Below are 22,293 nucleotides of genomic sequence, written 5' to 3'. Positions count from 1 at the left end.
TTTTTTTAAAAAATCAGTATTTTGTTAAGATCATTTTTGTTAGATCCCAACCAAACTGATAGTATGTCCTTATCTTTTAAAATAATAGAGAATACTAAAATAATCATGTATTTAAGTTCCTGCAACTTACAACAGCACCAGAGAGATTGAACATATTTGTAGATATAATAGATATTTTAGGAATAGCAAATAAAAAAATGAAACAATTCTTTGTTATGTTTCCTTTATTTTTCAAAATTACAAATACAAGTCTCCCCACTGTATAGCATTTTCTTATATTACTCCATAATCTTTATAAATCATTATGTCTAACATTTGTATAATATTCATTCAATTGGTTTTTACTATAATTTACTATTTCTTTCTGTCAGAGTGATTTTAACAGATTTTTCATAGTTTTAAAAAGAACATCTTCCAATCATAAATATGCAGACAAGGACTTGTACTCATATTCTTGGTGAAAAAAATTCAGGGGAATCTCAATTCATTTCTCAAGTTGTGTTCATGTTATGAGTTACCCAATGGGAGTCTATACCTTGTTCTTTAATTTTGGCTTTGAGTTCATCAAAGAAAACTAAGATTCTTAGGAATTATGATTACATTAAAATCTAAAAAATTAATGATCTGATGAAGTGTTATTCATCTTTAAAAAACTCAGAAGATGGACTTGTTCTACTTATCACAGCACGTTTAACAATAATTTGTTTACCATTTAAATATTTTCCATTTATTTTTATGGTCAATAATGAAAACATAACCTTGGGATGGTGTAAGACTGGAGATATGAGTTTATGAGTGAGAAAGAGAGAGAAATGATAAGAGTATGAACCATATAAAAGTTGTAAACTAGAAATATCACATAATCAATGGTCAACAAACTAATTGATTAGGTTTCTTGCAGGGTGTTATGGTGCACACCTGTAGTCCCACTGCTTTGGGAGGCTGAGGAAGGAGGATCACAAGTTCAAAGCCAGCCTCAGCAAGAGCGAGGTGTTAAGCACTCAGTGAGACCCTGTCTCTAAATAAAATACAAAATAGGGCTGGGGATGTGGCTCAGTGGTCAAGTGCCCCTGAGTTCAATCTCTTGTACCCCCAAAACAAAACAAAAATAAAAATTCATTAGGTTTCTAGTTTCTATTTTTATTGCTATTAAAAAGGTAATTTTCCCTTTAATCAATATGCCTTAGTAATTATAAACTCTCAGTCTTTTGCTAAGTAATTTATAAAATATTCTCATATAGTGATATAAAACAGAAGACCTTCAATCAAACTAGTAATTAATTGTAGTAGAAATACACAAATGTGAATTAAATATTTTTCCTAGATTCAATTTTTCTATGGACAATAATTTCTTGGCACTAAGAAGTCAGTTATCATTATAAATACATTATAAAACTCTGATTTGACTTTTGGCCATAATAAAAGCATCAATACCTTTGTATTTATTTGGCTCAAAGCACAAGCTTTAACTTGGAGTTTCACAAAGTTATCCTCTGTAATAGGAAGATTTTCCTAGAATCAAATGATAGCAAAATATTATTACATATTTTATGAGAACACTCCTTTTTGTTTTAAAATTTTCTTACATAAACAAATTTAAACTGAACCTAAATCTTACGGTTAACCCAATTTTAAAAGCAACAAATAACTACCCAATATTATAGGATAAAAAAAGAATGAAGGAAATTTGGAGATACAATTTATAAAATGCTTTAGAGTTCATATTTTGAAAAGTACTCAGACATCAAAATGGATATGTGTATAGACAATAAACTTAGGTTAACAAAATAAAGCAATAAATTTGTACTTTATTCCAATATAAATCATTTCAAAGCTCAGACCTTCACACTTACAGGGATATCCTTATACTCATACACACATCACATAGCCTTTACTAATTTTTGTAATGTTCTTAATGTTATAAATGAAATTCTTTAGCATCATTAACATCTGTCTCAGATATTTTAGCATATTCCATGGAATTAACTATCATATTCCACAGTTAGATAAAACTTCAAAGGCAAAAAATATTCAAAATTCAGGCACTCAATGTCATCCTGTCAATATTATTAAATATGATATGATTGACTCATAATAGCTATGCTGTGGCCCCAAAAGTAAATTACTCGCCTCAATCCCCTCTAGTCTCCTGTCATATATTCAAAATTAGGTCAAAATCTGACAAAAAATAGTTAATGCTACTCCATTACTATTTCATTTGCCATACACACAATATTATGAGAATATCCTTTTTAAAATCTCAGGTTTAGTATTTAGTAATACTATAAAGATAATCAATAATGTTGATGAATTTGTGAATTGTATTTGCGAACCTAGAGACAATTTGTACCAAGATCCAATCAAACCTTAGACCTTCTTCATGACCTCATGGTAGAAGTCAAAACTATTTTGCGATATGGACTCCTAATCTAAAGGATTTGGAGTTAGTGAAAGAGAACAACTAGATTAGGTTCATGTTCCAGAAATTCTTATTATTACTGGAAAATGCTGACATATGTACAGTACTTACTTCTCATCCCCAAATTTACAGAGAAATTATTCTGGTTTGGCACAAACCTTTCTAATAATCTTCAATATAGAAATAATTCTACTATTTATGTCTATAAGTTGATCATTTAAATTAGGGAACATTTAAAGTTGAATGAGTGAAGTAACTGGCAAGTTCAGATATTTTTATGGAAAACAATGTTTTTCTTTCTCTTCCATTACACTATACGAATCAAAGTATATTTTGAAGTATGGCTATAATCTAAAAACTTGCTTTGTTGTGGTGTGCAGAATAAACTGGATTAATTTTTCAACATACAGATGAGATGATTAGGTTGTTCTGTCTTCCTAATAACTTTCACATTACTGTCCTAAGGAACTCAATTTTTTTGTAGCAGTTCTTTAAAAAATATAGTTATGCTACAATATGAAGCAGCATTTTTACATTAAGATTAAAGGATAGTGATTTGGGGAGCTTCAACAAAACTTTTGCTTATTTAGTTTCATTCAACTAATAACAGGTCATTTAAGTTAGTCTATAATAAAAGAAAACACATTATATCTTATTTCACTTAACATTTTTATTACCTTTTCTTGAAATACAAATGTTATTTCTCCATTTGTGGAACTCTGTTGAAAATATAAGCCTTTCATAGTCACCTAAAACAAACAAAAAACACACATAACAGAGTCTTCCAGACCAAGTGAAAGCACGAATTGAAAAATAGTGTCGGCAAAGGACAAAATGACAATTATAAATGTAGTCTTCACCCAAGTAAACTTAGATAATAGTTCTTTTATAAAGTGATCAAATAAGAGTACGTAGCCATCTCTGGGTACATGTCTTACTTAGAATGGGTTCACAATTCAACCTTTCATTCTAAAAGCAAGCATGTTTAACTTTACTCTCCTACTTGAAAAAAGGCTTTACAAGAGCCTGAGAACCAGGTCCAAAGTTTCCAAGGTTAAATTTCAAAGGAAAATTTCAAAGGAAAAAGTAGATAGTCAGGACCTTGGGTGAAACTGTACCTCTAATTCTTCTCTAGCAGTCTATAGAACTTTTAATGGCAGAATTTACATCTATATTCTGTGAATGTTTCTGTTTATTTGTTTGTGGTGTTTGGGATGGAACCCAGGGCCTTGCACATGCTAGGCAAACCGCTTCCATTGACCTATATCCTCAGCCCTGTGTTCTGTGAACTTCTTGAAGCATTTCCAAGGATTCCACAGTTGTTTAATTTTTGTAGTGATCATACTGCAAGACAATTGTTTTGTCAACTTAACAGAAAAATAAAATAAAAAGTATATAGGTTGTTCAATTTTAAAAGTAAATATGCTATGTCACACACACACACTCAAAAAAAAAAAAAACCAAAAAACAAAAAACACATGACTTGAACTCCAGAAGCTCCCTTGTGTTCCCTTTCTAGTCACTGCTTTCCTTCCCACTCCTAATGTTTTGAACCTCATAGGAACAAGATTCTTCTCCTTTATGTGTGCTTCATTTCTCTTAATATTATATTTGCAAGTTCACTCAGGCTATTGCTTACAGTTGTAGTCCAGTCATTCCCACTGCTATATATCACTTCAGTGATGAGTAAGTTACTGGCTATCTATTCCACTATGGATAGACATTTGAATTGTTTCGAGTTTGAGGTGCTTGCAAATTGTCCTATTCAGAAAATTCTTGTACATGCTTTTTGTTGAAAGTACTAGTATTGCATTTATTTTTTATATAAGGAAACTACAACTCCCCCAACTCTAAATGGAGACTGAAGTAAAGGAAACTGCATCTTAAAGAGATTAAATTTCAAACATGGGGTCTCACAGAACTAGCTGGTCCAGAAATGGGACACACACCAGGTGTTCCCCCTTCCAAAGTCATTATTTTATTTCTTTCTTTTCCAAAATCATTTTAACCATTACAGTATTTAATGCTTTCCCATTGAGCTTCTAACATGAGATATTTAATTTAAAACTACAATACTTCATCCTTTAGGATTGATTATTAAGTACTTCTTGACAGAATTGCCTATATATAATTTCCAGGTTCCAGTGCAAAATTAAAAATGGGGAACATTTCATAAATTATTAAAATTTCAAGTCAGCAATAGCAGAGTACTAAACCAAGCATGGGTCCTTTTGAAGCATGAGACCCAGTGAGACTGCATAGATGTCAAGCCCATGAAACCAACCCTGGGTGCTGGCATCTTAATGGGTCTACCTGGATGTATATAAAAGAGTTTTTGGAATGTGGATGAGCAATGGCTGCTACTTTCTAGGATGGAATAATCAAACACTGGAACTTAAAAATATGAATATACATTGAATACATATAGAAATTATATAAATAGCATGTGTCAACAAAGTGTATAAAAACAGGACAAGCTAGGTCAAAAGATTGAAATATTCCTACATATTTGGTTACAAAAGGTGTTTGTGTCAATGAGTTTGTTGAGGGGTGGGGGGAAGGAGAGGGGAATAACCTAAGCATGCTTTTTTTTTGAAAGTACTAGTATTGCATTTATTTTTTATATAAGGAAACTACAACTCCCCCAACTCTAAATGGGGACTGAAGTAATATAGCATATATTCCCTATATTAATTCTAACCGTTTCAGCCTAGTTTTCAAGGCTCTCTAAAAGCCATTCCCACTCTTCCCACAATTTTCCAACACACACCTGTTTGATCAAGACAGTGTAACTCCACACCATATGGTTACCTCATTTCAGGGCTTCCAAGCATGGCCTGTTCTCTGAAACACTGCTGTACTAACTGCAGATTCTGCCAAGCACATAAAACTCAAGTCCTACGCTCTTTCTGGAATCACCTTCAGTGACAGTCAATCTACCCCATCTGTTCCATGATCCTAGAGTTTGTTATATACTAACAAACAAAACTTTGTTTTATTAACTTATTAACTAATGGACTTTTCCTGCTATTGCCTGGGTGAATCAATACCCATTGTTTTTAAGTAAATAAATCCTTGTTCCTGATTAGTCTGGAGGTATTCAGGTTGCCTTTTGCAGAAACAGAACAATTACATATCAACATCTTGATTTCAACCCATCTCCCTTTGTGATTCTGGAAGCCACTGTTTTCTCTGCCCATTAAATCTTAAAACATGGCATGGCTCCCAGATCAGCAATCATGGATCTGATACTATGCCCCAATTTCGTGTTAAATACTTCTTACAAATCAGCTGAATATTGGCCTAGCTGGTGGGAAAAAAAAAAAAAAAAGATTAGTTGATACAATGAAGAGCTGTGGGCTGGGGTTGTAGCTCAGAGGTAGAGTGCTCACCTACCATGCGTGAGGCACTGGGTTCGATCCTCAGCACCACATAAAAATAAAATAAAGATATTAAAAAAAAAAAAAAGAGTTGTGTGGCAGAATGGGGATGTTGGTTAGAGACAGAGTGCTTGCCTAGCATTCATGAGGCCCTGGGTTTGATCCCAGCACCAACAAACAAACAAACAAACAAACAACAAAAAACCCCCCCAAAAAGCCAAAGCAAAGAAAAAAAATTAGGACTGCTATGTGGGCTCAAAACAATACACTAAGTTACAAAGTGAAGAGAGGCATTTTTACAAAAGTGAAGAGGAACATTAAGAAAGTATTAATTCTTTGTTTTGCAACCCCCCCAAAAGGAATACTGAATTCCTAGTTCTAAGAAAATGGTAGGGGGGTGACAGTCAAGGCCCACAAGGTTTCTTAGGCACTAGTCTCAATTAAATGGGACATTGAGTTTTTTATGTAATAAAACGTTTTCTGAATTTAAAGATATTTGTAGGGGCTGGGGCTATAGCTCAGTAGCAAAGTGTTTGCCTAGCATGTGTAAGGCAATGGGTTGGATCCTTAGCAATACATAAAAATAAACAACAACAACAAAAAAGGCATGCTGTCCATCTACAACTACCAAAGTCAAAAAAAACAACAAAAAAAGATCTGCACACATGAAATCAATGCACAGTTTACAGAATAAAAATAGAAATTACTTTTCATGACATTTCTAACAAAGTCATGTAATTTCAAAATTATATGTTCTAATATAAATTTTGCTAAATTGGAAGTCCTGTGTGTAGGGCTGGGATTGAACCTAGGGTCTCATGTAATGCTAGGCACAGAACAATATATAACTTTTTTTTTCTTTTCTTGGTATTAAGGATTGAACCCAGGGGAACTTTACCACTAAGCAACATGACCAGGCCTTTTTATTTTGAGACAGGGTCTTTCTAATTTGCTGAGGTTGGCCTAGAACTTGTGATCTTCCTGTCTCAGCCTCCTGAGTCTTTGGGATTATAAGCATGGGCCACCTAGCTCGGATTGTTATATTTTGAACTTCTGGGAAAATGTAATATGATATTGTTTTAATGATGTTCTTAATAATCTGAAATTTTTTCATATATATCCATATATCAGAAAAAGAAATATGAGTAACCACATGCCCAAATATTTGGCTAAAAATATGGAAAGTGTAATCAAAGTAACTATCTGGAGATTTGGTTCAAATACCATACTGTGCAGGCTGTGGAGGATGGCAGTGCTAACCAAATCCAGAAAGGCCAGCTGAGCTTCACGAGGGAGGTAGATATATGATCCTAATAGTCTACATCATATACACAAGAGTCACTAAAAATTTGTGTACCCTAAGGACATTGGAAATACACAGGTATTTTGTTGTAAACAATTGCACTGCTTTTCTGTGCCTGTTGGGTACAGGAGATACTGAGATAGGTACTTACACTTGGCTAAACCTTAGAAATCAAGTCTAGCAAATATAGTCACATATGGATATAGTCACAGGGGCTTCAAAATGAGGGTTCAAGCATCAGGTAAGTGGAGCAGCAGGATCATCAGATGACTGTTAAGGTTTCTTCTAATTATGACAATATAGATTTCTATAAATATTTTCAAGACATACTCAACTAACTTTATGCATATGTAGCATAATCCCTACATTTCATGCAAATTGAGAACTAAAGATAGCTGGAGAAGCATAAAAAAATAAAAAAAAATTTTTGATACAGCCTTTAGTCAGAAGCAAAAAAAAAAAAAAAGAAAGGAAGGAAGGAAGTATTTGCTTGGAAGTATCACATTGTTACTTAAATATTCAATAAGGGGCAGGGGTTGTGGCTCAGTGGTAGTGTGCTTGCCTAGCATGCATGAGGCACTGGGTTCGATTCTCAGCACCACACACAAATAAATAAAATAAAGGTCCATCAACAACTGAAAGAAATTTAAAAAAAAATTTCAATATGTCGTTTCCACACTGAGCAGCAAGGCATCCAACTAAGATCATTTTGGATCCCTAAAGAATTTTAAAATATTTCCCCTCATTCCATGAGAGCTTTACTTGGATTATGGGTCAATGCACAGAATATTTTACTTAAGGACATTGGCAAAAGCCATGAGTATACAGATATCTTGAGTAAACAGTTGCATTGCTTTGCTGTGCCTGTTTGGCACAGGAGATACTGAAATAGATTCTAGGATTTCCTATAGGAGGCATTCCCTTTCTAACGCCATTAGCATGTAGGGAATGATTGAGATGGTGATTATCCAAAGGTTGGAAATCTCTGGACTAGTTATTATTCAATGAAGGCCAATTAATAGTACAATTTAGGACAACTGAAACTTAAAATTTCATTACATTTCTTGAATTTGCATCACCTTTCCCACATTGTGCTACTGGGAAAAAAATAGAGTCAATGGTGTAATGAATGGAATGTCCCCTTTTAAACTGGCTATATGACATGATATTGGGACAATGCGGGTAGAGATGGGTAGAGATGAGGGAGACAGTCAATTGAGGAATCTTCCCTAATTTCTTATAACACTTTCTCCTTCCTGTCTGGTACAAAATCTTTACCTACTAATAGCATTGCAATCTTAAGGCTTACTTTTCAATTCATTATAGGGTCCTGAAATAATTTCTTGGTTTAAAGGCAAACATGAATTGGTAATTTTGATTAAATATTAAAAAATTCAAAATTAAGAGCAAATAATCTCATGGAATGTATCATAATATATAAAAACGAAAGAAAATTATTTTGTGAAGTACCATATTTTAACACGTGTGAGTATGTGTACTCTTGTTGTTGTACTCAAGGCTTTCCTTAGTTCAATGTAGCACTATTTATTGGATTCACAAAAGGCATAAAGTTGTCCTTGAAACAGTCTAAGAGCAGTTCTTAATAAGAGGAAAACATTCATTTTTATCACTCAAAAAAAAAAAAATATCACCACAAACAAAAACAGAAAACACTGTCACAGTGAAGCAATTTATGAATTCCCAAGCTTTCCCACCTTCCTTCTTCAGGGAGGTACACCAATTAATCAAAAGCCATTACTGCCCAGGGTCCAGTACTGGTCCAGAGGTCTAAATCTCCTTCAGGATTTCAACTCTCATTCTTAAATACAGAACTTTGATTGAAATGCCCAGCATGGAGAATAGTAAAACTATCAAACTCTATTTCACTGCAAATGTCAGGCAGTTTGACTTTTTATGGGGAATTCATATTTCAAATTTGAACATATCATCCTCTGCCACAGCTGGAGCAGAAGTATCAATGAAGTGAAAACAAAAGGTAATACTTTTACTTTGCAGTGGATGATGGATAAAATTTAGAAGTCCTAAATGACTCTGCTTTGAATTCTTAGTAACCTCTGAGAGTTGCTGCAAGGATTAAATACAGTAATCTATGCAAAGCACTTGACTTGGCTTCAACAAATGTTAATTACCTTTATTATTTCTTTAAGTTGGGCAGAGAACCTCTAAAGTAGTTCTGAAACCCAGAGCAGCAAAGGCTTGTTCACATGCAACAATTCTAATTTCTACAATAGTCCATTCTATCATTTGGCTCTATATTGTAGATGGTAGAACAGCAGCCAATAGCTACAGGTGGCTACTGAGCACTTGAACTGTGTGTATTCAAAATTGATACGTACTGTTAAGTGTAAAGTGCATATTAAATTTGGAAGACTCAATATGAAAAAAAACACAATCTCTTTTTATTTTTTTTTTATTTTTTCATTGAAATAATTTTGAATATATTGGGTTAAATGAAACCTAAAATTCATGTTTCGTTTCACTTTTTAAATGTTGCCACAAGGAAACTCCTAAATAGATCGAATTATCTTCATAGTGGTCAGAGGTGACGTAGAATCTTGCTAACGAGGACTAGTAGCACCTGGGAGCTGGTTTGTAAATGTAGGTCCTTAGGGCGAGACATACAGAATCAGCATCTGCATATGAACGTGATCCTATGATTGTTCCCATGTGTCTCTCCCGTGTATTCCGCTATTTAGTTTAATGAAGAGGACAAATCTGGCCCTAAGGTCACATAAATAAGAATACCCTTGCTCTAGGTAATTGCTTACTGAAAAACGAAAGTCTACAGGAAGCAAGCAAAGGCAGAAGAGTAATGAAGCAAGAAACTCAAATATAGGAACAAAAAGAAGTGGAAGAAACAAAATTCAAACTGGGAGATACAGCTGGAAGAGAACTTCCAGACCTTCGCCTCCATAAATGTGAAGGAAGATGGAAACTAAGCCAAAATCTACAATCAAGACCTGCAAAGCGCAAGGAAGCTGCCAGTCAAATTTAGTCTTACCCGCCCCTCAGTAGCCTCAGCTAGGTAGGCCAGAGCCCGAGTGAGTCCAAGGCTGGGGAGCTTCACGAACCACCAGCTCTCCCAGGGTTACACTGTTCCTCGGGATGTCTCTCCATCTTTCGCCCACAGTCCCTTTTCTCCAGACACATAACATGCTTCCCGGGGCTCACCTGCCTCCAAGCAGCCCCAACTGCCAGCGCCTTCGCCACCGCCACCTTCCAGTCTTTCTGCAGGGAACCCGCCCCCTCGAAATCAGATGGTACTCCCATTGGTCCGACAGTTCGTCACTCCTGCAGGGCGGGGCCGGGCTCCAGGAGGCTGTAGAAAACGCCATAGCAACCAAACTCGGAACTACAACTCCCAGCATGCTCCAAAAGGGGCGAAGCGATGTACCGCCCCATGGGCTACCAATAAATGGGCGAAGTTGAAGTCGCCCGGATGGGTTCCGTTTTATGCAAATCTAAGTTAAAGCCACACCCTTCCTCATTCCAACTGAGCCCCCCTACTACACCCTCCTCGGGCTGTACCCTGACTCCCTTTTCTTCTCCACTACATACTTTCCGGTAAAACCTTACGTAATTTAGTTGAATGCATCGTAGCCATTGTTTCGCACGGCAGCGAGCAGATGCACCAAATGGTGGAAGAAAATCTCCATAAATCCTAGACCCGAAACCTTTGGTTACGCCTTTGTGGGAGGAGGGGCAGGAGAGGAGGAAGAGGTTTTTCTCTCCGAGCCTGTTGATTGGCTTATCTGTGTGTCATTCCGTACTCCTCCATTTTTCTTCAGCTCTCTCTCCTAGCATCCTCCGGTGGGCAGGGCCAGCGGTAGGGGGCGGTGAGGAGGTGTGGTCATCTTCTTTCGATTGGCAGACGGTTGTGACCACCTATCTGTGGGCGGAGACCGAGGGGTGGATGGGGGCGGAGGAGGCTACGGAGGGAGATGAGGAGATAGGCGGGAGCGAGGGAGGGAGCGAAGGAGGTAGAGAGGAGTGGAGGAGCGTAGGGAGGGAGCGCAGCTTGGTTGCTCCGTAGTACGGCGGCTCGCGAGGGAGACTCCCGAGCGGGCTCCGGGACGGGCGGGCAGGCGGGCGGGGATGGTGTGCGGGGCTGCGGCTCCTGCGTCCCTCCCAACAGCGTGTGAGCTGCACTGATTTGTGCCTGGGGCGGCAGCGCGGACCCGCCCGGAGATGAGGTGAGGAGCGGGCTGACGGCGGCGGCCTGGGCTGTGGGAGGTGGCGCGGGGGCGGGGGTCGGCGCGGGGGTCGGCGCGATGGCCGCCCGGGGCGCTGGTCCCGCTGCTCCTCGCGCGTCCCTCCGGCCGCCCTTCATCCTGTGCGGCGCACGCGGGAGGCGCGGCAGCGGCCGCCGGTCCACCTCGTCCTCCTCATCCTCCCGGGAGCTGCGGCTGGGGGCCGGCTGGCCGGCAGCGAGAGGCCGGGCTCCCGCGGCGGGGCCTGGGAGTGGCGGCAGCGGGACGGGCTTGGGGTTGAATGGGCGTCCGCAGCCCTGGTCTGGCAAGCTGGCTCCCTCCTTAGGGGGCATCGCGGTCGGGCGTTCCTTCCAGGGCTGACCTCGCTGCCCTCGGCCGCCGGAGGGTGGCGGGCCGGCCCAGCCTCACCAGCTTCCCGGGAACCCGAGCTCGCCGGGAGCAGCCTCGCGCCTCCCGCCTGTCGTGTGTCCCGCCGCCCCCCCACCCCGGCCTGGAGTCCCCGGCTCATCCTTTTTTCTTTTCTCTGGCGTGCCTGCAAAATCCTGTCAGTGAAGGGCAGTCAATGCCGTCTGGCCCTAAGGGGTGCTGCGGGGACTGCCTCTGATGGTATTTAACAGAAAACGGCTCCCTTGGCAGTGTGAGCGCGTCCCTCGGAGTCTGCGGCTTCTCCTTCCCTCCCTTACTCGCGGACTCAGGTTTCTGGTATGGACCCACGGCACAATTGCGGCCACTTCTTGCTTGGACGAGGAAATGTAATCCGAATTTCCAGAAAAAGGAAAGCAGCGAGGAATGGGTTGCACCTCCCCTTACTTTTTTTTGCTTTTGGATTAGAAGACAACTTCTGGATTACCTTTCCTATGGTCAATCTTTTGTGTGATTCAGACTAAATGAAGAAATAGATTAGCAATTTCTCGATTGATAGGTTCTTGAATATGAAAGTTTCCTTTCGAACTTTGCCATCATTAGTGCTATTTAGAAAACAGAACCAACCTGAAAATTTGAATGTACTCAGCTCTGGCTAGATGCGGTTCTTTGTGCTTATCTGTTAGCATCCTTCTCTTGGCTGTTTCTGTGGTCAAAAACGTAGAGATAATAAAGACAAGTCCAATAAAAGTATAGATAATAAAAACAAATATCATACAAATGCATCTGGTAAATCTCAATTCTGTCATTGGATAGGCAGATTTACTAATCCCATTAAACGGATGAAGAGAAAGGCTCAGAGTTAATGCATGGATTATGTAGTGGACAGGATGTGAGGGCAGGAACTGGGGCCAGGAGCCAGCAGTCCAGCTAGTTTGCATGGTCCCACTCTAAACCCCCCAAAATAGGAGGAATGTATTTTTGGGATACCTTTATTTTTAGATGACTAGGCTTGAGAGTGAAGTAGCTTTATTACTCTTCATAGTTGTTATGTCTGTTTGTCTGTCTCTGAGAACAAAATACTGTGTTTTGCTTAACAAAATTTTCATTAGTTTTCTTGAAACATTTATGTGGTTTTCATGGGAGTTGACCTATATGAAAAATTTTCAAAAATAAAAATTTGGGGTCTGGGGTTGTAGCTTAGCAGTAGAACACTTGCCTTGCACGTGTGAGGCACTGAGTTTAAACCTCTGTACCACATAAAAATAAATAACTAAAGGCATTGCGTCCATCTGGAACTAAAAAAAATGAAAAAAAGAAGTGAAAATTCTGCAGGAGTTTATAAAGAACTCAGGAACTTTTAAGTGATCTAAATTAAGAAATGAAGAATAGGGTGATTGGGTTAAAAATCTTTCAAACACCTGTAAGTAACCCAATAAGGAGCCTTTCCGATAGTACATTAAAAAAAAAAAAAAAGTATTTCTTTAAGAACGTATTGCTGAGGAGCATAGTACTTTTACAAAACTCTATTATTATTCTGCCTGAGTAAGAGAGGAAATGAACACATTTTTAATGTACTTTGGAACCCTCTGGATTGTTCAGATACTAAGCATTGTGAAATAGGGCATAAAATGAGTGGTACCAAGTTAGTTCCATGAAATGTTTGTCCATGTTAGCATTTTTTTTTCCAGTGACTGGCAATTTCCTTTTTCTTAATGCTTATCTCTAGTATTGGTAGTAGAATTCTGCATAAATTTTATCTTTTCCCTAGATGTCTAGATTGAGGCACACCCTCAAAGCTATTATGAGATTAAGAGGGAGGTGCTGGCAAATTCCTCCACTCATACTCATTTCTCCACCCCACCCCCCCTTTTGGTGATGCTGGGGATTGACCAGGAGCTGGAGCATGCTAAGTAGTGCTTTGCCACTGTGCTACCCCTGTCCCCCAGACTTATCAAATTTGCTAAATTGTGAGTTTTAGAGAATTAGTTATATAAAGATTGGGTTGTATCACTCAGATTCCACTGCCGCAGAGCTGTTCTCTTTTGAATGGCCATTCCCTCCTAAATGACTCCACTTACAAGGTTGGGTTTCTCAAAGTCTGGGCTTCATATCTCTTCCATCTGCACTAACTTGGGAAAAATGAAGTTTTCTTTCACCTCAGCTCAGACAGCCAGAGATGGGGCTCTGGAATCAGTATTTTCAGCAAGTTTTCCATGAACTTCTGAGCAGTAAAGTTGGAGAACCACTGGTATTGTGCTTCCTGTTTACTGAGTATCCCCTAGGACCAGCTCCTGAAGTAGATAACAAGTTTTTCAAGTGGCAGAATAAGTTTTATACCCTAGGCTGCTAATAAAAAATCTATGACCTTAAAATGAGTAATTGTACTTTCATGTATGTTTCAGAAGGGCAGAGACCAGTTCACTCTGATATGCCTGGTGCCTGGAGGAACTCAATTAAATATTTGTTGAGTGAATGATTGAACTACATTGCAATGAGGCCAGTTTTTTACACTTTTACTTGTCAAATTAATTGCATCACTTAGCAGTCACTAAGTTTTATAAATTAGGAGCAACAAGAACTATATCCCAGTTATTTCTTTAGCTTTAGTTAGTGTTGAAAGGAGAGAGTCTCCTTGGCATGGAGTGTTCAAGGTGATATGCTAGGAAGAAGACTAAGCAAAATATTTATTTAGGTACTCAAAACATAAATTTAAGTTACAGTGTGGTGGTAACTCATTTATTATCATTATATTGCATTCCATTTTGTAAACCATGATAATCCCAACTTCCTACTATAAAAATTAGTTTGCAGGAAATAGGTAATTGGTGTGTTTTCTAACTTAAAATATGACCTTTACACCCCCTTTTCAGAGTCTACCATAGGATCCCATAAATAACAAGTGGTTATATAGTTGGGGTTGGAGAGTTCAGAGCACAAACTGTGGAGAATGTTGGATTTGATTACACATTCAGTGACTTTGATCAAGTCACATAACTTCTTCATGCCTCAGTTTTTTCAGCTGAAAATGGGAGTAGTAGTAAAATTTAAATACTACTAAACACATACATAAATTCTTAAGACATATCCAGTGAATAAATGGTAATTAACATTGGTCATAAAGAATTGGGTTATATGAAAATATATAAAATTTAAAAGCTAACCCATTTAATTTTTGCACTATTGTACTTTAGGGTAGTAATAGAAATTCATTGCTTTAAAATGAAATCCCTTGGGCTGGGGTTGTATCTCAGTGATAGATCATTCACCTAGCACTTTCAAGGCCCTGGGTTCTATCCTCAGTACCACATAAAAATAAATAAATAAAATGAAGGTATTGTGTCCAATTACAGCTAAAAAAAAATAATATTTTAAAAAAGTGAAATCCCTTGCTGATTTCTAGGTACTAGGCAGTAAAAAATTGGTACTTTAAAAAATTGGATTACTAAACTAGACGTTAAATTCATTACCTCAGTATGTGTCTCATCTGATTTTTTATTTTTGTATATTCATGTGGCTATTCATACACAACTTTTAGTAACCTATGGTTGTTTTCTAACCTGTCTTTATTTTTATAACATCTTACAAATGTCTTTCCATATCTGTGTTGTTTTAATAACTGAATAATATTCCATTTTATGGATCTACAAGAATTTAACCAATTTATTTTTATTAGACGTTAGTTGCCACCCCTACCCTGCCCATTATCAGTAACTTTGCAATGATTAGGCTATATGCACACACAGATCTCTCTCTCTCTCTCTCTCTCTCTCTCTCTCTCTGTACTGGAGATTGAACCCAGGATCTCACACATGCTAGGCAAGCACTCTGCCACTGAGCTACATCCCCAGCCCTTACATGTCTCTGTATACCTTTGAGATTTTTTTTTCCCTCAGATAGGTTTCTAGAAGTGGAATTGTTGGTTCAAAGGATATACTATACCTTAAAAATTTTTGATACATATTTCCATCTGCCATTTAGAAAGGTTGTAGCAATTTACACTCTTGCAGTGGTATATGAATGTTCCAGTCTTCATCCTCTCCAAACCCCTTTTTGGAATGACTTAACCAGTACTACAAATCTAGTGAATATTTTCCTTTAGGAAGAAGAATGGCTTTTTAGTAGAGCCTGCTTGATAGGGGGATTTGGAAACTCAGAAAATTCATGTACCTGTAATAGTGATAGCTAGTATCTATCAAGGCCCCCCCCACTTTTTTTTTTTTTTTTTGTGGTGGTGCTGGGGATTGAACCCAGGGCCTTATACATGCCAGGCAAATACTCAACCAACTGAGCTATATCTCCATCCCCTGTCAAGTCCTTTTGCAACATTTATTTGCATTAAATTCATTGAATCTTCATGAAATCTCAGTTTTACAGATGAATATGTCTTGAAATCTGAGATATCACCAGTTAAGTAAATTAGTGGACCAGCTAGTGGCTGAGGAGATTTTTGACTGTAGAGTCTAAACTTTTAGTTTATTTTCTGAACCTATTTTATACGCATTTGGGTACTTTTTTTTACAGTCTTGATTTTTTGTTATGGAGTAACTTAGTGGTTCCCTGGGGTATACTAATGTATGGTGTGTGTGTGTGTGTGTGTGTATATTATATATTATATGTGTTATACACTAATATAATGTACATATTCATCATAGAAATTGAATGCCTCTCAAAGAGTGATGAAGAGTCAGGTAGGTTGGCTTACATATGAGCCTTGTCCTCAAATGAGCATTCACCCCTCAAAGCAGTCTTTTTATCTTTTATTCTGTAGTGGTTTTCCTAAAGTCCCCCTTTTTGAAAAACAGGGTTATTGGCATAAGAGAAGACTAGTGAAGTTTGAAAACACAGTTTACTTGGGTGTGAATTTATACTGGGAACACAAGGCTATAGAAGTATGATAAGGGGGACAGATGGGAGCCTGTCCAGACATTTCCGTGTTGGCCGGTGTGGAGATTTGAAGTGACTGGTGAATATTCACTCCAGGAACACGAAGGTCTCATGGATCCCTGGCAAAAACCTTTCTACTAATAAATGTGATGGTAGAATATCATTAAAGTTCTGTTGCTAAGGTTTGTAGCCCCCTACAAAAGTGAATTTGAATTCAGCTTTTAACCTTTTTCCTAATAGAATTAATGATGGGTGGCTTGCCTTTTAGCTTATTGCCTGAAGAGAATGTTGGTGAAATTGTTTTGGCTTCTGCTGTCTGGCCAGATTTTGTCTCTTCTCTCTATGACTGTCATTGCTCAGTTGTCCGCTAGTCACCAAAACCCATTCTTGTTGTTTGGTGCAGGGCCTCGTGTAGACAGTGTGTGAGTGGTAATGAGTACATTTCACTCTTCCTAGGATGGTTCCAAAGCCTACACAGATTCTCACACTCAGTGATAACGTTCACGCTCTGTGAGGGTCCACATGCTCAATACTCAGAGTTGAACTGAGGGATGTGACAGAGTTTAGGATTCAAATGAACTTGAATGTGAAAATAACAAGGTTGTAGTGGGTGGCCAAAGTTGTATCCTTGGTGGTTATAATTAGACATACGCTTAATACAGAAGGACCATGCTTTTGATTCTCTGTTGCTCTGGTGAGCATTTGTTTTGCTCCTGCTCCTCCTTGCATTTTGTCTGCAAGTCCTTTTGGTCTCTGGGGGCATGCATTTGTAAGTTGGGATACTGCTCGTGGAAATGGACAAAGTCAACTGACTTCAGTGCTATGATATAACCAATCCACTTAAGGAGGACACTGGTTCTTACGATATAAACATTGAAACAAGCTGGATGCCACACCTGTAAACTCGGCAACTTGGGAGATTATAAATTTGAGGCCAGCCTTGGAAAAAGACTGAGGATGTATCTCAGTGGTAGAGTGCCACTGGGTTCAATTCCCATTGCTTCAAAATCAAAAACAACGCTGAAACAAGATGCTGTTGTAGCTGTTAATTGTGTGTATATATGTATGTGTCCGTTGTGTATATCTGTGAACCTGTGTGTGCAGGGCTAACTACTTCTTTTCAAGGGAGATTTCCTGAATAGTTTTATTGTTCTAAGGAGTGTAATGTATTGTGTTAATAAGCCACTGTATAAACATACATCATTCCTATGCATCATCAGTAATAAGAGGCTGCTTATTGAGGATCCAGTGTTTTATAAAAACCAATTCATTTCTGTTCTAAACTTAAGATAGGTTTTAAAAGTAAGTAATCTTTCAGATTCTGAAATTATCTGAAACTCAATTTCCCATTCCTGCAGAATTGGAGTATTGCATTTTGACTACTGACATAAATGCTATTTACTGGTAATGAGAGAAACCTTGAAAAACTGACCAAAAATTTAGTGCCATTCTTGGGATATAGCACGTTTGAATGAACAATAATTCTCTGTTTTTCTTTTCTTCACTTAATAATGAATAATTTTAAACAGAACAAGTAAATGATAATAAGTGTTGTAGGTAGTACTGTTTATTACACTTAATTACAGTTGTTGTTTTAATTTTCTTTAAATGAACAGAAAAATTGAGGAAGAAGAAAGTGATTAGAGGGGTTGCTGCATGAGGACAGGGAGTATGGTCTTTATTGTTCCTGGTCTTATCTTCAGGACCTAGAACAGTGCTCATAACAAGGAGGACTCTCAACAGTCATTTTGTTGGTGAGTGGCAAGAACACAGTTTGAGGACTGGAAAGTCTGGAGGCCAGAGAGGCTGAATGATTGCGGTGAGTGAGGAAGAGACAGGTGAGGAATAAAGGAAAGAGGGCCAGCTGGGACTTCTTTCAGAGTTAGTTCCCTGAAAGAGGAAGTAAATGGAAGTTTAAGAAGGCAGTCCCATGATTTGCCTTTTTTAGAAAACTCCCTCTGGTGTCACGTGGGAACTAGGAGGGCAAGAGAGAAGCATTGAGTTGGCTCCCCTTGTGACTCCCAACCTGTGAATGTTGACATTTCTACCTAGCCTTGGACTTTATGACGAAAATAATATGATTTACTTCTAGGAATGTCCTAAATGGTGTGATATGGATGGTGTGGTCTGTAGAAACTCTTCAAAGTTCTCTGAGAGAGACCCTCATAAGACCTTAACTTATCATGTTTCAACGTACGAGTTTTTCACTTTGCAGTGGTGCTAAAGCAATATACATTTGGAACAAAAAGTACTTCAAATTGTGATTTTTGCTTTTCCCCCCAGACTAGTGAGATGCAGTCACATCCTTTCTCAAGATGCTGCTGGGTAGTGGCAGTGAGCTGCAGATCCCAGTGGGTCATTTGATCACAAGGGGAAACAACCTGTGTACTCTATAGTGTGATGTGTTGCTAAGCTTTGATGTCCCCGTAGTTTTGGGAGATTAAATGCATTTTAAAAAATTTACTTATTTTTTTATGTGGTGCTGAGGATCGATCCCAGGGCCTTGCATGTGCCAGGCGAGCGCTCTACTGCTGAGCCATAACCCCAGCCCCTTAAATGCATTTTTTTATTTAGCATATTTCCAATTTACTATGGGTTTATTGGGAAGTAAACCAATTATCAATTGGTTAGATTGATAATAGCTTAGAGGAGCATCTGTGCTATTATTATTTATCAAATAAATAATAAGTAAGGTAAAGGTCAAGAACTGTTTAACTTTATGAACATTAAGTTAATTGAGGATATAAGTATCAGTTGTTGATAGGAGAGATTTTCTCTGCTTTTTTTCTTAGTGAAAGAAACTTTAAATGAATGCAGAAGAATCCTTCAAATAGCTATTTTGTGAATTGGAGATCATGGGGTGATGTTTTGTAAAATACTGTGACTGTCCAAACTGGAGTTTTTAGTATTGAAGCGGGAGGGAAGTTCTATAGTAATTGTAACATTACATTACTTCTTAGTTCAGTTAATTTTCTGTTATCAGTAGTCATTATGATATTACAAGATGAGGAGATATTATAGTTGTGATTTAGTAACTAAAAAAAAATGTTTTTTTTTCCTTAAAAGCAATACATGTTTATTGAAGAAAACTTTTGAAAATATAGATAAGAAGACAGAAAGCATACCCAGAATCTCACACTCAGTGATAATGTTCACACTCTGTGAGGGTTCACATGCTCACATTACCCAGGAGGTACCCAGTGTGAGCTGCTCAGGCTGGGAGACATGAAAGTCAGTAAGGGACTGTGGGCACTTAAGGTAGTTCATCAGTGGGCAGCCCAGGGCTAGTCCACCCATTTCTTTGTGAACCAGGGAGTATGCATCCTGGTATTACTACATTTTCTAGTTCTTCAAGAACACCTTGAAATCTAGAAGTGTGGGTTTAACACAAATCTCCCAATTTATACACTAGCAGTCAAACAAAGCCTACCTGAGGGCTGAATTCAATCTTTGTTGGCATTTCCAGCCTTCTGTGACACATTGTCTTATATTTAATCAGTCACTTATTGATGGACATCTTTTTGCTTTAATAAAGACAGGTGAAATCCTTGGGACAGAAGATATGTTTCCAAAGCCCTAAAAACATGCAGCTTTCCCTCTGTAGGTTGAGATGCACCTGTATCCTGTTCTGCTGCCAGTACTGGGTAAAACCCTTTCAAAAATTCTGAGCGAGTGTTGTTTTGTTTTTGATTTGCTTTTTGTATTTCCAATGACTGAATATTTCTAGAATGCTTACTGACCACAATTTTGCTAGAACTCTCCAGTAGTATTTTGGTTCATGTATCCAATGTTTTTCCACCTTTTTAATACCAGATAATACTAGTGTTATATTAGTACTACTAAGTAGTGCTAATTGTGGGTACCATTCCACAAAACCAAAGGAATCAGTATCTTGGAAACAGTAACCCATTTGGAATATGATGGGGAAGTTCTCTGAGTGTAGTGGATGGTTCAGTGAATCTTTGTGCACCTTGTGCACCTGGCATTATTGTTCTAGGTGTCCAGTCTGACCAAGACAGAATCTCAACCCCCTGAGACCATATTCTTTTTTCATTTCTCTTGGGTTTTCATGTTGAAAATTATATTTCTTAAAGACCATTTTCATTTCAAGAATTTATTGTTGAAAAACATGTTTTTTGAAAATGCTTGGGATAGAACCCAGGGTCTTGTACATGCTAGGCAAGCACTCTGTTGTTGAGCTATATCCCAAACTGTATTTTTTTTATTGGCACGAACTCCTAAAATAGTGGTGAATTAAATTGTCCTTTAATTTCTTAAATTTTGTTTCTCCTACATTTTATTCATAATAAACCTTAGTAACTAAATTTCCAGTTTTTTTTTTTTTTGTTGTTGTTTGTTTGTTTTCTTTTTGGATTGTGAAGAATCCAAGTTACAAACTGGAACTGTGTAATGGGAACTTTGGAATTTCTGTCTGAACCAACACAAATCCATGAACTGTCCTTTAACTTACACATTCAACCCCTTCCAGCCTCCTCCTCTCCAAAAAGACATGGTGGATTCAACTCAGGCTGGGCACTGAACCAAATTGGCCAATCAGTGTCCCTTTCCTGGCAATTTGAAATTAGTTCCAAAGAAGGATTTAGCCATAATGGGCTTAAGGGCCACAAGGTAAAGACTTGGGCTAGTACTCCCTCCCGCCTTTGATGGTGCTGGGAATTGAAACCAGTTACTACCATCCAAACCTTCTCCTTGTTCTGTTCTGTTCTTTTTATAATAGAAGTTGAGCATCCCTAATCTAAAGATATGGAATACTCCAAAACCTGGCACAATGCTCAAAATCTTTCAGATTTGGAGATTTTTGGCTTTAGGATGCTCAGTTTGTAAGTTCCTAAGCACGTGTTCTGCAATCCAATAAAACTTCAAAGTCTGGGGCTGGGGTTGTGGTTCAGTGGTAGAGCTCTTGCTTACCATGTGTGAGGCCCTGGGTTCCATCCCTGGTACCACATAAAAATAAATAAAATAAAGGTATTGTGTTATCTACAACTAAAAAAAAAAATTAAAAAACAAAAACAAACAAAAAACTTAGAAGTCTCGTGCCAAGCCTTTCAGATAAGGGTTAACTCAAACTGAGGTACCTTGTCTCCAATTTATTTTTTAGTATTATCTGAGGAAATGTGAATTTGTTATTATTTTCTCCACATGAGAACTTGAAAACTTAAGGATGGCAGGAAACACATTTAAGAAGTGCACACATTTAGTCTAATTCATATAGTCATGATTTGATTGGAAGGGTTAATCCAGTATAGATCCAGTATAGATCTCCAGCTAAGAGAGAACAGGCAGGAAGAGATTTGGAACTTCCAAATGTCCTAGAATTTCAGTGGTGTTTTTTTTTTTTTTTCTTTACATACTTATAAAATGTTGACCTCATGCAAAAAATTATATTAGGGATATTCACAGAGTACAATGTTGTGTACATCTATATAGAGGGTGAGTTTGGAATGTGTTCCATTGTGTGGACATTGAACTAAGACCCTTAACTTTAATATCTAAATATCAGGTTGAATCACAGAATAGTTACATGGAGCTGGGCTTAGTTTTTAGATAAGCTTTCTGTCTCTGTGAGGTCATGTATCAGGTATCTTCAACTTTTTAAAAAACTCAGTGTTAGGTATAGTCCATCTAAAGGGACTTGTGTGGGCAGGAGAAAAAAATGGAAGAAAAGTAAATGATTATAATGGGAGAAGA

The 22,293-nt window shown here is 37.9% G+C and overlaps 2 protein-coding genes across 6 annotated transcripts in view; one reads left to right on the top strand and one right to left on the bottom strand.

Annotated features, from left to right (window-relative positions):
- Cryzl1 (crystallin zeta like 1) overlaps positions 1-10,405 on the bottom strand; it is a 31,899-nt gene extending 21,494 nt beyond the window's left edge. For 2 of the 4 annotated variants that reach the window (XM_027929233.2, XM_027929234.2), the window contains exons 1-3: positions 10,295-10,400; positions 3,097-3,168; positions 1,435-1,512 (exon numbers count right to left, since the gene is read on the bottom strand). In XM_027929233.2, the coding sequence (XP_027785034.2) occupies positions 1,435-1,512; positions 3,097-3,168; positions 10,295-10,393 (249 nt within the window). In that variant the 5' untranslated portion in view covers positions 10,394-10,400. Of the gene's footprint in view, positions 1-1,434; positions 1,513-3,096; positions 3,169-10,124; positions 10,272-10,294 lie in introns of those variants that run through there. The other 2 variants (XR_011708294.1, XM_027929235.2) reach the window with 2 other exon arrangements.
- A 790-nt stretch (positions 10,406-11,195) lies between these two features.
- The window catches only part of Itsn1 (intersectin 1), a 204,906-nt gene continuing 193,808 nt past the window's right edge, over positions 11,196-22,293 (top strand). The window contains exon 1 of one of the 2 annotated variants that reach the window (XM_027929297.2): positions 11,196-11,316. The gene's annotated coding sequence lies outside the window, so the exon portion shown is untranslated. The remainder of the gene's footprint in view (positions 11,317-22,293) is intronic. The other variant, XM_071615072.1, reaches the window with a different exon arrangement.

The sequence above is a fragment of the Marmota flaviventris genome, chromosome 8 (assembly GCF_047511675.1).
Source record: "Marmota flaviventris isolate mMarFla1 chromosome 8, mMarFla1.hap1, whole genome shotgun sequence".
NCBI lineage: Eukaryota > Metazoa > Chordata > Mammalia > Rodentia > Sciuridae > Marmota > Marmota flaviventris.
The sequence above is the reverse complement of the archived record's forward strand: the minus strand, read 5'-3'. Positions and strand labels throughout refer to the sequence as shown.